The 15553-nt window shown below is 41.7% G+C and overlaps 1 protein-coding gene across 14 annotated transcripts in view; it reads left to right on the forward strand.

Annotated features, from left to right (window-relative positions):
• Positions 1-791: 791 nt before the first annotated feature.
• The window catches only part of ARHGAP12 (Rho GTPase activating protein 12), an 81206-nt gene continuing 66444 nt past the window's right edge, over positions 792-15553 (forward strand). For 8 of the 14 annotated variants that reach the window (XR_012624174.1, XM_074832790.1, XM_074832780.1 and 5 more), the window contains exons 1-2: positions 851-943; positions 6715-7469. Coding sequence is in view for 13 of the 14 variants with exons in the window: in XM_074832790.1 (XP_074688891.1) it covers positions 6801-7469 (669 nt within the window). In the remaining variant the exon portion in view is untranslated. Of the gene's footprint in view, positions 944-1450; positions 1586-3512; positions 3560-6714; positions 7470-15553 lie in introns of those variants that run through there. The other 6 variants (XM_074832837.1, XM_074832870.1, XM_074832878.1 and 3 more) reach the window with 3 other exon arrangements.

A 15553-nucleotide genomic window follows, 5' to 3' on the forward strand; every position in this document is an offset into this window, starting at 1 on the left:
TGAAATTGTGGTTTCTTCAGTTATGAACTATTAAGCACTCAGACCCCTGGTTGCAGGGAGGAAGGGGTGTAGCTTTTGTTTTCTGTTTTTTTTTATTACTGAGAGAAAGGTCTGGATATTTCACATTAACATGTGAATTAGAAAATGACCTTATCGCTCTGGCAGTCACGCTGGATTGCTTTAGCGGACTGTATTAAAGATGGACGGCAGAATGGATGGACTAACCTGTACGCCCACCAATGCCAAATTACGCGCAACGCCCCCTTTGGGGGCCAGGACCCGCGCTTTCTGTCAGGCTGCTGCCCCTCGAGCCTCCGCTCTGGCGCCAGCCCGCGGTCCCGGACAGCCCCACGGCCGAGCGCTGCCCAACGGGCTGCAGCCAGGCGCGGGGCCGCAGCTCCTCAGCGGGCAGCAGCCGCGGAGCCGGGGCCGCGCCGCTCGGCCGCTCACGCTGCTGAGGGCTCCGCGGCGAGCCCCGCGGCAAACACCACCCCCCCCCGCGCCCAGCCCCGCCGGCAGCCACGCGCGGGGCGGGCGGGGCTCGGCGCACGCCGCGGCAGGCCCAGGCTCGGACCCGGGGGCGGCGCCCACCGCCACCCCGGCCCGCGCCGCGCGTCCGCCGCAGCGCTCCTCGCGGCGACACCCGAGACCCGAGTGCCATCGCCGCGCCGGCAGGGCCGGGCCGCGCCGGACGGGACCGGATGAGAGCGGCGGGAACGGGGCTGCGCTGTGCCCGCCCCTCCCCGTGCCACACGCCCCCCGCGCGCCCCGCCCCCGGCACGTGACGGGGGAGCGGTGACGCCGCCGTGCCCCGGAGCTGACACTCGGCGTGGGGCCGGCGGGGCGGGGGAGCGGAGCGGAGCGCAGAGCAGCGCAGAGCAGCGCAGCGCGAGAGCGGCCACAGCCGGAGCGGGGCCCGGGCCCGGCCGTGCCGCCGGAGCAGGTGAGGGGCCGCGCCTCCCGGCCTGGCGGGGGGGAGGGAGCGGGGAGGAGCGCGGCGCCGCCGCCGCCGCCGCCGCCGGGACAATCGGGCAGGGCAGGGTGGCCCCGCGGAGGGCACGTCCGCGGCCGCGCCGGGGCCGGCTCACGGCAGCGGCCCAGGTCCCCCGGCGCCGCCCTCCCTCTGCCGGGGCGCCGCCGGGGAGCGCCTGCCGTGCCAGGCGGCCGGCGGGGGGTCTGGGCGGCGCCGCCCCGCGGTGCCCCCGGTGGCTGCGGCGGCTTCGTTCCCTGGGCGCCGCCGGGAGCGCGGAGTTGGCGGCGGCGGGAGGCAGCTCCGCGCCCGGGCGCTGCCGGTGCGCCCGCGGAGCCGGGGGCGGCCGGGCCGGGCCGCCCGACCTGCCTTGTGCAAGCGCCGCTCACCTGCTGGGGCCGCGGCCGGCGGGAAACAAAGGGCGGCGGCGGGCAGCGGCGCCTTGGCGGCCGTTCCCGGGCGCCCCCGCCGACCCGGGAGGGGGCTTCGACGCCCTGGCGTTAACTCGAGCGCGGCAGCTTGGGGTGGTTTAAAGGCCGGGGTGCGGCGGTGCGGCGCCGTTTGCAGCCGGTCGTTGGAGTCAACAACTTAACAAAAGCCCGCGACGAGGAGCAGGTGGGCTGCTGGTGCGTGGAGGCTCCTGAAGGTGCGGGGTGCCGCGGCGTGGCTTGAAAAGTTGTCCTGACGGTTATTTAAAATGCATCGCTCATCCAGTGCTCCGAGGCAATTGTTAAAGGGTTACTTATTATGCCTTTAATTTTTAAGGCTCTGGGAAGCTCGTTTATTTGGAAGTAGTGCTTTTTCTCTAGCCTGTGTTGGTAATCTCTGAGGAAACAGTAAAGGATTAAGTTTGTTTTCATAAACCTTACAAATTGTCTGTGTCTTGTCTATATCTGTTGTTTGTTTTTGCATCTTCGCATCTATTTTTATACAACTTTTGCATGCTCTAGACGTGCACTTTGCAGATGGTGGTTTTTATAGGCACTGCTGAGGGCTGGTTGTCTGCGTGAAAATATTAGCTGAGGAGTTAGTTGTGCTGGATAAAGAGTGGTAACCCTTGGGAAGGAAGGTATGAATAGGGTTGCATTCTAACCAGATTATTGTGGGACCAGTCTCCCAAGCAGTGTTCATGCAGTACAGCTTGCACCCCGAAGAAAAATGCCCAGGCAGAAGCATAGAATCTAGTGAGCTGTAGCCAGGGTATCTCATCTGGCCTGAACTGATAAGAATTTATCCTAATTTAGCTCCAGTAATTGAGTTTATTTCTGTATCAGCACTGCGGAAGGGTTCATTCCAGTAGTGGGTGAAGTTTGATGCTGAAAATGGAAAAAGATTACACAAGTCAACTGCTGCTGCTTTGTAGGACACCCTGAACAAGGTCACACAAAGATTTTTAAGGCGATTGTTTAACATCCTCAGTGGCATTTTTTAATAACTTATCATCTGCTTGTATTATAAAGTAAGTAACAATTCCATAGCCGTGGTAAGGTTTTTTCCAAGAGAAAAATAAAAGAAATAGGAAAAAAGTTTTTAAGTGTATCTCAAGTCTCAATTATCTGGGTCTAGAAGATCAGAAGAAAATACTCCGTGATATGAAACACCTATTGCGTACCTTCTGATGTTTATGTTTTTTTTTTTTTTCTTGTCTCGATAATGGTGAAGTTAGGGGTGATCATGTCTAATATGATATATGATTGTATTATCTACATATCATATATGATCATACTTATGATTCTGTGTGTGGTAGGACCATGCTTCTTTCAAGACCCTTTGCATGTGCTTCGAGATCAATGTAGTGAGCATCGTTCTGCCGTTCAGATGGAGAGCTGTGGTGGCCGCCTTGCTGTAGGGTTTAAGTCGCCCTGGGAAAGGCTTACCCCCGAGCAATCTAAAGCTTTCCAAACCCCACCCGTCTAAGGTGGGGTTTAGAAAAGGTCTCGTTTTGTGTGGACGTAGATAAAATCCGGCGAGAGGCAAGCGTTTGCACCCTCGCGTGGGGAGAGGCCCCCCGGGCCGTGGCCGCGGAGGGGCGCGGGGCGGGGAGAGGAGGCAAGGGAGGAGCTGACCCCCTCAAACACCGAGGGTTGCCAGCCTCACTCGGCCTTAGCTGAGTAAGAGGTGGGAACGGTGCCCATCGGAAATCGGATCCCGAAGAGATCTGTGCGTGGGTATCGAGTGGAAGAGCCTCTGGCCGCTTGCTTCCCGAGTGCGGCAGGGCGCTGGGCGGCCGGGGCCGTGGCTGTAATCACGCGTGTCCTCTCCTAGGGCGACGCGCGTGCTCTGCGAAACGGTGTTGCTGCGTGGGGATGTGGCCCACCTTAAATTAGCTACCATGTAGCAATCGGGGTTTTCCTCAGCAGAAGAGTGTGGCCTGAGTCTGTTTTTTGGTATTTGTAAGTTTTCTTAGGTCTTTGGTGTCAGTGGGGGCATTTGTTGTTATTAATCTCTTAATCAGGCATTGAGACTTTATTTAAGGTATTAAATCTTACAGCTGTCCTCTGTGGAAGTAAATAATATTTCATGATTATTGTCCTCTAATTAGGGTTCTTCAACCTTCGTTACCAGAGTGGGTGCCATCCAGCATTACAGGTAATGGTAAAGGAAAAAAAAAATACAGTGAGATTATAAAGTCTGACCTGACCTATCACTTCAGCTGTTGACTAGTAGCACAACCAAGTCAGTACTCCAAATGTCAATACTGTGCATTCACATCGGAATTATTCTAAGTCCCTTACAATAGAGGTTTAGCTAAGGCTTTGGTGGCTCTTTAACCTGAGTTCTATGAGACAGATAGATGGACACTTGAAAGGACATGACAGTGAGCTGTCCCCTGGAGTGCGCGTAGGGTACAGACAGTCTACCTTCTGTGGCACAACAGCTGCATTAAAAAAATTCAAACAAAATAAAACGTAATGCATTTGCATTTATGAAATCAAGACCATGGTAGTTGTTTGCAGACCTGCAGGGTTAATGTTGATATTTGTTAAATTTGGAAAGATTTCCTACCTATGCCATAGGTATTGCTTGCTTTTCTCTGTTGAGGTGGAGAATTAGAACCTTGTTTGATCCTGATGATGTGTTATGTTTATAAAACTGTTTTAGTGTTCTGATCAAATGCAGAACACAGCCTGTCTCTTTTTGATCATATGTTCAACATTACCAAATGTTTGCTGTTGACTTGATAATTTTGCCGTTTGGGTAAGAGAACAAAAAACTGTGCTGCTTATTTTTGTTGGTTTTTATTTTTTTATGGAAAGGGATGAGACTGCAAAACTGACTTCAAAAGTGGATACAGCTATTTTTGTAGCTACTGTATTTTATTTGACCTGTATTTCTTAAAATTCTGTTTTTTTAAGCATAAAATGCAACTTGTTGAACCTATCTGTCTTGAAAAAATGTGAAGCATGCATTCTCAATAAATACCTGTATGAAATTGGATTTTTCATTTCTCTTTTGCCAAACTTTTAAACACTTGGTAGCCCTGTGGGAAACCATAGACTTAGGTTCTCTTCTTGGTTTCTGTATTGGAGAAGGAAAAACAGTGTAAATAGATCCTCATGCTACCTTTTGACTTCCAAGGTAGCAGACTTTAGAGGTGGATTGTAACTTGGGAACACTTGCATTTTTCTGGTGTATGACCTTGAAGCCATGAAGGGGGTTGGTAGCAGCTTTGAAGTGTTGGGAGGAGTCAGGTTTAGTAATGAGGAAACCATAACATTTGTAAGGCAGAGCTTCCAGAACTAGGAAGAGTGGGAATGGCTGCAGTTTGTGTTTACCTTCTGCTACAGTTGTTAAATAACTGCAGAGCTGCACTTGAAAAAATACCTATTTATGTAGAACAGCAGGTAAGCAAGTTTATTTTGTACCGAGTCTGTAAATAGACTATAATGCTGTGAATTTCAGTGTACCATTTTATGGTAGAGAGAGTAAACACCAGAATCCTAGCATTCTTTTCTACTCTCAGCTTTGTTGAATGTGGTACCGTCATTCCTTCTGCTGAGTCCTCAATAAAATTGTCTGACCTTCTGATTCCATTTGGAGCTTTGCGAATGATGGTAGCTTTCAAGTTACCTGTAGGAAATGCTTCCTGGAGGTAAAAGAAGATGGACTGTAGGAGAGAGAAAGATGCAGTTTAAAGATGGGCACTCTGTCTTGGCATCATACTTGAGCTTTTTAGCTGCTTCTTTCTCTGCTCAGTTATGTGGGAAATACATTATTTTTTTCAAGGCTCAGACCAGATAGCAGAAATGGTGAAAGAGAACTTGAAGAACTGTTGGGGGTTTCTGCTTAAGCTCTCCCCAGTAGCCTTTTTTTGTTGTTGTTTCTGTCCTTAGTCCCGTTTAGGGTAGCTGAGTTTACTCCGTGTGTGTGTCTGCATGGAATTGCAGTAGTTCCACTCTGTGGCAGGGTAAACGCTCCAAATCTCATCACAAAGTCTTAACTTGCGGAGTTGCAACTTTCTACGTAATTTTTCTCATTCATGAAATATGCATTTTTAAACAATATTTATTAATCTCTATGAGATTAAATGTGGCAGCATTTTACTTGAATTCACCTGCATTCTATTTGAATGCTAGAGATCTTCCCCTTTACTTACCTGCTTTGATTTTCACGATTAAGAAACTGTATCTTTCATGTTAACTATGTTGTGTTCAGTCTAAGTTGGCAAGACTGATGCTTATCCACTTAAGAATTGTGACATTGATGCTACATGATTAAATAGAGAGAACTTGTAGTTCATGGGTACGGATACAATGGCGTTGTCTGGATTATAAGGTGCTGAAAGCCCTTCTCAAAATTTTCACGTGTTACCCATTTTTTGGTTTCGGTTCGTAGTCCTGTTTCATTATTGTTGGGTTTTTTGTTTGTGTTTTCTGTTTTAGTCAAACTTTTGGTTAGATCAGGTTTTCTCTAAGGTATGTCACAAAAAAATTCTCTTAAGAGCAAAGTAAATATGTGAAATTTAAATCACTGAAACGAAAGTATCTTGGAAACATTGAATACTTTAATACTACCATGGTTATAGATTAAATGCTGTATTGCAGTTACACTAGCAATTTACAGAAATAAAAAGTGATTATACCACCTGTTTTATAGAAAACAGCTAGATGCATAGGCAACGTGATCTGCAGCCTCAGACAGCGTGGGTCTCATACTCCTAGTCACCTCCTTCTCCAGTTAGGTGAAGGTTAGCAGGCTTTAGGGTGTGCAGCACGTATGGATCAAAGATTGCCAGCCCCTGCTGAACCTGATGACCAGGGTGTAGCATTGGAGGAAGATTTAAGAGATTTTGAAAGGAATTTTGAGCACTCTTGAACTGAAAGAGTAATCAAAATAAGCAAAGAATAATATCTTTTTGAATATTTTGATTAAAACCAGTGTAGTAACACAGTTCCATTAACAAATTAAGCCTGTGTGTAAACAAGAGATTGACTCAGACTAGTATCCCCTCCAAGCCCCTGATGATCGATCAACATTAGTTAGTAATAGAAACAGGCTTAATGAGCCACTTGATAACAGGAGGTTTGTGTGAATAGGAGAGTTAAATCAGTGACTAACTTGTTCTACTGACTTTGTTTTATCACTGAGAAAGGTATCTGAAAATCTTGCATCTTTCTATCAATTGATTAGTTTGAGGTTGACATAAATTGAATAGGCAGGGTTATTTTTGAAATTAATTGCCTCTGAAGTGCTCTTAAACAATTACTTTATTACATATATATGTTTTTTTCTTTTTCTTACAGCTCTGTTTATTAACAGGAAAATAACACTTCAGAAACAGAATGTGGCTTACCTTTTGCCTGAAAAGGTGAAATCTTTTCAAATAGAAATGGCTGATAAAGGTGGGAAGATCATTCCAGGACAATTGTACATTGAAGTGGAGTACGACTATGAGTATGAGGCCAAGGACAAGAAGATTGTGATTAAGCAAGGGGAGAAATACATCTTGGTGAAAAAGACTAATGATGATTGGTGGCAAGTCAAGAGAGATGAAAATTCCAAACCCTTTTATGTGCCAGCACAGTATGTGAAGGAAATACCACGAAAAGCGCTGATGCCACCTGTTAAGCCTGCAAGCATGCTGCCAAATAATGCTTTGAAGTTGACGCATGGATTACAGAGATCAACCGAAAATGTGAATAAGTCACCAGAGCTTTCTAGTTTTGGAAAATCTTCTCCAGTTCAAGTGTCTTGCTTAGTTCGAGATGCCAATCAAAATCTGGGACTGAACAATAGCCCCGGTCAAACTCCCGGTTTGAGTCTGGACCTTACTCAAAACAATGGTAAACTTAACAATGAGTTGCAATCTCCCAAGGTTTCCAATCAGTATAGAACCATCTCCATGGGTCATTTCCCATGTCCAGAGTTCTTGGAAATAGAGAAGACCAGCTTTTTGCATGAACAATCTTGTGATTCAGCAGGAGAAGGCTCAGAAAAAATTCACCAAGATTCGGAGTCTGGAGATGAACTCAGTAGTAGCTCCACAGAACAAGTGCAGGTAAGCTAAAAAAATCATCCCTGTAGATTTGTCTGTGTTGTTTTTTTTTGTTTGCTTATTGCCATAGTTACTTGCTACTGTTTTGAGACTTATTCCTAATAAATTCAGATTTTTGAAGTAAAAATGTCGTATCTCAGCATGAACTGGTTATTGAAGACTAAACAGTTGATGTGTATAGCTCTATTCCTTGCAGAAATACTTTGCTTTGGCGATTAATTCCATTTACGTTATCCTGTGATTCAATGTTACAGAACCACTTTTGTTCCTTCTTCATTAAGATTGTTTTGAGATGACACTGAATTTGGGTTATATTTTCTTCCAGACGAATGGAGCCTACTGCAGTAACTCTTCACTTCTTGGCTTGTTGAAATAATAGTGCTAGTTACTGCAATCTTTTCCTAAGTATGTGTATAGATAGTGTAAGAGCTGTAAATAGATGTATTAGTGGGTTTAATAGTTAAAAAATGGTACACTTAAGATTTATATGTTTAATTTCTGGCTTGATTCTTTTATTTGTAGACTCTCATTGTAATGAGTCAGCCTTGCCAATTCTGCTTTTTACAACTTTACTCTGTATTAAAACTCAAAACATGTGAGTTTGTTAATTAGTATGGAAGAATCTCAGGAATGATGTACTCCCACTTCAGGCTAAAACTGAGCATTGATGGCCGCCTTAGTAAAGTGGTTTCACTTTTTTTTTTTAACAGGCCTCCTCCACCCCCAACAAAAGATTAGCACTCTGATTTAGATAATCAGGTCACTTCTAGTGCGGGTAACCAAGTTAATTGGTCTATTGTAATCTATCTTTTTTCCTTGAACCAATGATGTATGTGTACCGACACATAATTATGTATGTGTGTATATAGGTAATTCCAACACACCACACCCTTCCCCACATTCTGTAGGGAGATGTTAAATTATTTTAAAATTCTAAGGTTAAAAGCTCTCTAGTCTTGAACTTTCTTACTCTGTAATGTTAAACTGTTATTGCTTGGGTACAAACTGATCATTGTAGTAAACACCACTTGCCAGCATGTATTCAGAGTACTAAAGGAACTCACTCAAGTGTGGTAATCAAATAAAGGTTGATATCAGCTAACTTTAGAAATAAAAATCTTATCGTGGAGTGAATCAGTACTTTGCTAATAAGACAGAATTAAGACAAAGCTGCTTAGTTAATGAGTGAATGTGGGAAGATCTTAAAGATACAAGATTGTTTGGGTGATTTAGGCTTGGACTCTGAACTCTTATATATATGTATTTATTGAAATACTTGGAATCAGTAGTTTTTTAATATCCTACTCTGTTCTTGACCTCATTCTTGAAATTCAAAATTTCTCTAGTTATGGGACTTAATGCCTTTAATATTTGTATCTTTCATGAGAATTTTATTTTGCCCCCCCCCCCCCCAATAATAAGGAATAAATAGAATTACTGAATTTAATTTTGAGTAATTTCTCACTTATGCAATGTGAATATTGATCAGTTTTCTTGCACTTTCTTTACAGAGTGTACTAGCTCACTGTAGCTGATATGAGTCACTTAGAACTTGGAAGGATAAAATAATTATTAGATATTTATTTTAGAAGTGTGTGTAGTAGCCCATCTGCTGCTGTAGTAATTGATCGCCAAACAAATGATGAAAATACTAAGGAATATTTAGAAACTCTATTCTACTTTAAACTTTAGTGTGGTAAACTACATATATTGTATGTTAAGATAGTTCCTTGTACTGTGTTGACTATAGTGTGATGCATCTCCATCTCTGAAGTAGATGAAATTCATGTTACGTGCGTGTCTTTTGTCAGATGATAAGACATACGTGGCCTGCTGCTCAGTTTCCACCGGACCCTGTGGCTATTGATGCAGTGACACTTAGTCTTTTCACCTTTCTCCCTCCTCCCACCCCCACAAATATACTTGACTCAATGCTACAACCTATTCATAAGTTTGGATTTGAGTGGAGCAGCTATGCACATATTTGTAGACCTCACTGGGTTGTGGAAGGTCTGAATACAGGATTTTTCACAGTACTTAACTAATAATGCTACATTTTGTCTGTGGAAGAAGCATGGCAGTTTCTGATGTTACTGAAGGACTTGCCATTATTGTGGTCTTGGGTGACAAGAATCTGGATGCTCACTGAGTCTTGCAGTTGTCTTATTTTAAAACTGTGAAGTAACTTAATCTCATCATGTGCAATCACAAGCTCTTTAAATACAATGAAAATGTTTGATATTTAGTAGCCATAGGGATTAAAGCAGTAGTAGCACCAATGTCACTGTTAGCTCAGTCTAGATATTCAGAGTGCCAGCCTTCTCACTGGAACAGCCTTGTGTTTTTTTAGAATTCTTTCAATAATGACTATTGTTTAGTAGAGATCAGCTGTGCAGAAATTAATGGCTCAGAAAGCTGTTTTTATTGCTCTTAGTCTGTAGTGAGAACATCAAGTTCCCGGCTTTCACGCACAAACAGGATTTCACTTCACAAGACTGACTGTAGTTCTCCCTCCCTGCCTACTGTGGAATTCAGTTTTACGCAGTCTGCATTATAATAAACTCTAAACTACAGGTGTTTTCTCTTAAATTTGTAAGATTAGAAGCAAGAATGACCTTAATAATACCTTTGTGTAGGTGATTTTTTTGGGCGCAGGGTTAAGGTGATAGTACTGAGCCCTAGCCCAACCTTCAGTGTGTTTTCGGTATCCTGAGTACAAATGTATGAGATGCAGAGAAATGCTTCTGTTATGAGATTCTTCTAAGAGGTGGTTACATTATTCTCTGAAGATTATCCTCCTTCTTTCTGGTAATGAACTGCAGGTTCTGCAGCTGTACAGTCTGGAGCTCATAGGCTTGCTGTCTGTGGAAATACTGGAAGATCCAGAGTCTCTGCAGTACTGCATAAAGGAAGGATTTTTTAGCAGCTGAAATATTATATGAAATGAGGGATAGAGAGGTAACTGAGAGCAGAACTTGCTAATGAAAATTGAAGCAAATGATCTGGTCAAGAGAAAGAACAGGACTGGGTAATGAAAATTCTTGACATTTTATGCAAAGAATTTCCAACTATTGGGTACAGCTCTGGTGCATAAGGCCTTGTAAGAATCAGATGTGAGTTTACAGACTCGAACTGTAGGAAGGTAGGGCTTGAGAGGAAACAAGCTACAATTTAACCAGATTTAAATCTCTGGTGGAGACGGTAACTGCAGGTAGAACTGGAATTGGATTAAACGCTTCAGGAGTGCACAGCTGGACATAAGAATCACAGACACAGTGGTGGTGCTTGAAGCTGTGAGAGTCAATGAAATTCAATAAAATTTTAGGAAAATGGTGTCAGGTGTGATGTCCCGATCCCACAGGAAGGGCAGAAGATACTCTTCAGAGAGGCCAGGAATGGGGGGAAAAGGAAATTTCTGAAGAGGAGAATTCTGCAGCAGAAGATGGACAATACTTGAAAGAAGCAGATGGGAAGTCCCAGCACGATACAGTAGAACCCTGAGTAATTGTTCCAAAGAAAAAAAAAAAAATTAGGCATTAGGCATGCCTGAACAGGAAAGAAAAGTTGAAGTAAAAGTGGAAGACATTAAAAGAGATCTTGAAAAGAAGCTTTGGGCAATGTTTGCAGGTAATATCTACTAACAAGTTTTGAGATAGAAGGCATGTAGATGGAGAAAGAGTTGGGTAAATTTATAGATAATGTCAAGAATGGTTAGGTGTTATCTTTATGAGGATGATACTTCCCAATAAAATTGTTGCAGACAAATTAAAATCTTTCAGCAATGCTAATGCATAACCTGTGTGAAATAACTTTGTTTCTCCTGAGTGTTACCTCCTCTTCTGTCATAGGGGACATAGAATATATTTAACAGTAAAGTACATGCACTGTTTTAATGTTACTTTTTATGCTTATTAAAAGTTACTTTTAGTGACAGGCTGGTTTTAATCATTATAAATATAGACAGTGACCTATTTGCAAAGATTGTTCTTTCATCCTCTTTAGTAATTGACTATTGCATAAACTGTGAAGCACTAAAGGGGATTATCACTAGGATGGTTGTTTTGCTTTGATTAATTCTGAGTAGTAAAGATCTTGCAGAGAGATCTTTGTGTTACCTCTGCAATTGCTATGGGATTGCTGTAATTTTTTTTTTATTTGGGAAAATAATTTTTTTGTGTTTCTGTAGAAGATATGAGAGCACGTCTTCTGGAGATCTTAGCATTCTTGACTTTGTCACTTAGTGGAAAGGCTGGTGGCAAATCGTTAGTGTTAAACTGCCTTGTTGGTCAAACATTAAACCTCTAAAATAAATGGCTGTTACTGGTTTTGTGGAACTCAGAATTAATTTTCTTCTATTGTAAGATATTTTGTGCTGTTTTATTTCATTTATTTGCCTGAGGAATAAATAATTTGACAGTAAGAAGGAAGCACGCTATATACAAGAGGTTTTTTTCTTAATGAAACTGAGCATGTTTGCAGATTCATGGTGGCATGTATAATGTAATATTTGGAATTATGTTTTAAGTACTATCTTTTTAATCTCTTAACTCCTTAAAGTTGGCATTTGTTATTCAAATGATGTTAAATGCTGAAATATGCCCATTATAATGAGGTGAAGAATAACTTTTAGTGACAAGGAACTAAAAGCTTTATAATTTAAGGAATTTTGTAAAACATTAAAATATATTTTTTTTGTAATTCCAGTAACTGGTGCTAGAACTTTGTAAGCTTGAAATATTTTCTAAGTTACATCAGTAACTCTGAATGTTGCCTGTCCAGAACCTTTAAGGAATACTTTTCCTGGCTTTTTTTTTTTCTCTTACCCAGTGACAACAGATCTGGATAGTTTCACTTTATAGTGGTGCTGTTTGTGATTGGCTTTGTCTCAGTATTTTTAATATGTAAGTCAGCTATCAGATAGTTGTACCTCTCAGTCTGAATGAGTAATTCTGGATTTAGGTGCCCTAGAATGAGGAGGCACTGTGTCCCACTAACACTGCCTACAGTCTACATGCTCCTCTGAATTTCCCTGCTGCAGATCAGATTGACCTTCTTTAAAAAAAGAACCAAAATGCAGAAGTATTACGTATGTGAGGCAATTGTTGAAGAATCATAACCTGGGAGACAAGTTGGTTTTAATTGCCTGGCATGTTCTAATATTGGTGTCTGAATGCTCAGCTGAGTAAGCTAAAGATCTGCTTGGTACGTGTAGTTTTGTGTTGTGCTTTCAGAATTGAAATAAGCATCTAGAGCAGTGTTAAAATTGTGCAAGTGCCAACACAGTCTTCTGACTTTTCACCCGTTTACCTTAATTTCATGCAGAAAATGGTAAAGTACAACTTCCAAGGCATCAACCTACTCTAATAAACTTGTGCCTTTCATACTGGTAGTACTACTTACTGGCTCAAATGAAGCTCCAGCTGCAGTGCTTAAGGAGTAACAGTCATAATATGGAATTGATTTTTCTTTTTTTATCTAGAAAAGTGTAATATGAGTTTTGGTGCCTGCTGTCCCACCTGCCTTTTCTTTTGAAGCAGTGCAAGGTGCCACCCTTGGCAGGGGTGATGGCAGAATCTTTATGGATGGTGGAGTAAATGCTTTAAACAAAAGCAGCTCTAAGAAGAGAAACTGGTGTTTTGTCTGACTTCTGCCTAAACTGAAAGCAGCTGGAGATACCCAGGACTTGCTTGTTCTCTACTGGCAGTGCTTTTGTTGTTTTTAAGTCGGGAACCTCCAGATATAGAACAAACTTAAATTGCTTTGTAATGAACAAAAATCCATTTGAGAATATTTGACTGTACCTTGCTCTTGCATATAACTCTGAATATAAACAATTGCTTTTGGTACATCTTTACCTAGTTACTATCTAGGCAGTTTAATATTGCAGTGTTTGCCTATGGAATAAATGTGCTGTTATTTTGTAGAATTGTAAAGAAAGTATCATTTGTTTCACAGCAGTGTGACAAAACGGTAGGGAACGTATGACTCGGTAGAATAAAATGCAGAATGCTTTTTTCTCTTTTTTTTTTTTTTAGGCAGCTCTCTCTGGAATAGTAGACATTTGTGCTTAAAAAAAGGAAAGTAAAATCTATGGGTATCTAGTACCCAAACAGCTGATATTTCTCTGACGTGCCTTGCCGGATACGTTTGATTTAAAAGCGATAGAGAGAAACAGGTTTTGCCCTTACGTGAGGTTTGTTCTAATGCTAAAGGACAAAATCTTTCAGGATAGTAAAAATTGAAGATTTTCAGGAGACTTTTGTGATGGTGAGTAATTGGGCAACATAGTGTTAGATTACACTTCTCGATTTTGAATTTAGCCTATCTTAATATGGCTTCTGAGCTAGTCCTTGGGAAAGACTAATGTTTTAGTAGATTGTTTTATGAAAGAACTAAGTTAATGCAGAGAAGCAATCAAACCAGCATAGAGAAAGTAGTACAAAATGGGGCAAAACAAAAATGCAGAACTCTAAATTTGTGGTATTTCTGTATTTTAAATAGCATGCAGTTGCCATCTTCTCTCATCTTGAAAAGGAGATAATAGTGCTGAAAATAGCATAGAAGAGGTGAAAAGTATGAGTGAAGACATGGAATAGCTCCTTGTATGAATGCTTTGCAAAAACCTTACATGCTAGTGGGTGCACATTTAGTACTGCATACAGAGGACTCCTGATTTTGAAGTTGGAATTGTAGTTATTGATGCTGAAATGGCTGAGAGATTGTTGAGAAGTAAAGCAACCTTAATTTTGGTATTTTTTTCCCCCTCTTTCAACAGTTTTTAGCTGTTTGCCCTGTCTTTTCATTTGTAAACTCTTGACAGAGACTGGGAGCTTGTGCAGAGTTGTGCTCTGAAGACTGGTGTAGGTGTTTGGAGTCTATATTTCAACTAATTCTAGTTCTCTGATAAAACAATTTTGTAAATGAAAGCTAAAAATTGAGGAGCTGTCTGAATGAATTGAGCTTATTGCTTATGTTGGGTTTTGATGTTACGTTATTTGGCTTCAACTTCTGTTTGTAGTCAAATTAATGATTAGAACTTACTGGCTCCTATCTTATATCTGAAATTACATATTGCATTTTGAATTTAATTAACATAGTTTTAATTGTTCCCTTTTTTAATGGTTTGCCTGGGGTTTCTGGATTGTCTTCAGATCATCCAGTTAAATGAAATAGCTTCCCTGTGTTCTGTTTAAATGCAGTGCTGAAGAGCAGAGTTTTATGTATGTTTTCTGGTGGCGTCTTAACGTACGCAGTTGCTAGCCTTCTCTTGCCTTCATGAATTACTGTTCAGTTGAATTACTTTGCTGCTCTAGTCACCACCTGGCTCTACAAATATTGCTGGTACAGCACTTAGATGGAGTGTTGCTGCCTTAAGCGGTATTGTGATTGAGTATGTCAATAGTCCATACATACTCCTATACTGCAACTTGAATAGTCATAAATAGTCTGCAAATCTGATGTATTGGAGGACATGCTTGCCTTTTTAGCCATTGATGTGATGGCACTTTTACCAACAGATGTGCCCATGTAAAGAAATATTCTAATAAAATATTATGTCTGATAAAAACAAAAATATTGTTAGTAAACTTTCTGGTCTTTCAACTAGTTGTTCAACATATCTAATAGTGTTGTATACGCATTTCTTTTCTAAACAGCTTGATAGATTGCCAAGATGTTTAGAAATGATTCATAGTACAACAGAAATTTTATACAGTGTTGCACGTAACCATTGTTTGTTCTTTAAGCATTTAGAAGAAGCTTTATTCTGTGCTGAAGTGTGTAACACTAAATATGAGATTCCTGAGTGACTTTGATTTGACTGCTTTTCCTGTTGAAATTGAAAAAAGGTGCTTCCCCGTATCAATTCCTGGTTATCTGCATCCAGTTCAAAGAGCTAATAGCTGTCATGCATAACTGCATCGTGCTTTAGACACCGGGAACTCTCTATATAATGTGTGTGTGTATATACATATATTCACTATATATAAAGTTTAAAAAATCAGGGGCCACTCTTCTGTTTCTTGATAGCACTTTGAACTTGATTTGTACCTCATAGTGCAACTACCAATTTTAAACTCCTTCACAAA

The sequence above is a fragment of the Strix aluco genome, chromosome 1, assembly GCF_031877795.1.
Source record: "Strix aluco isolate bStrAlu1 chromosome 1, bStrAlu1.hap1, whole genome shotgun sequence".
Classification (NCBI taxonomy): domain Eukaryota; kingdom Metazoa; phylum Chordata; class Aves; order Strigiformes; family Strigidae; genus Strix; species Strix aluco.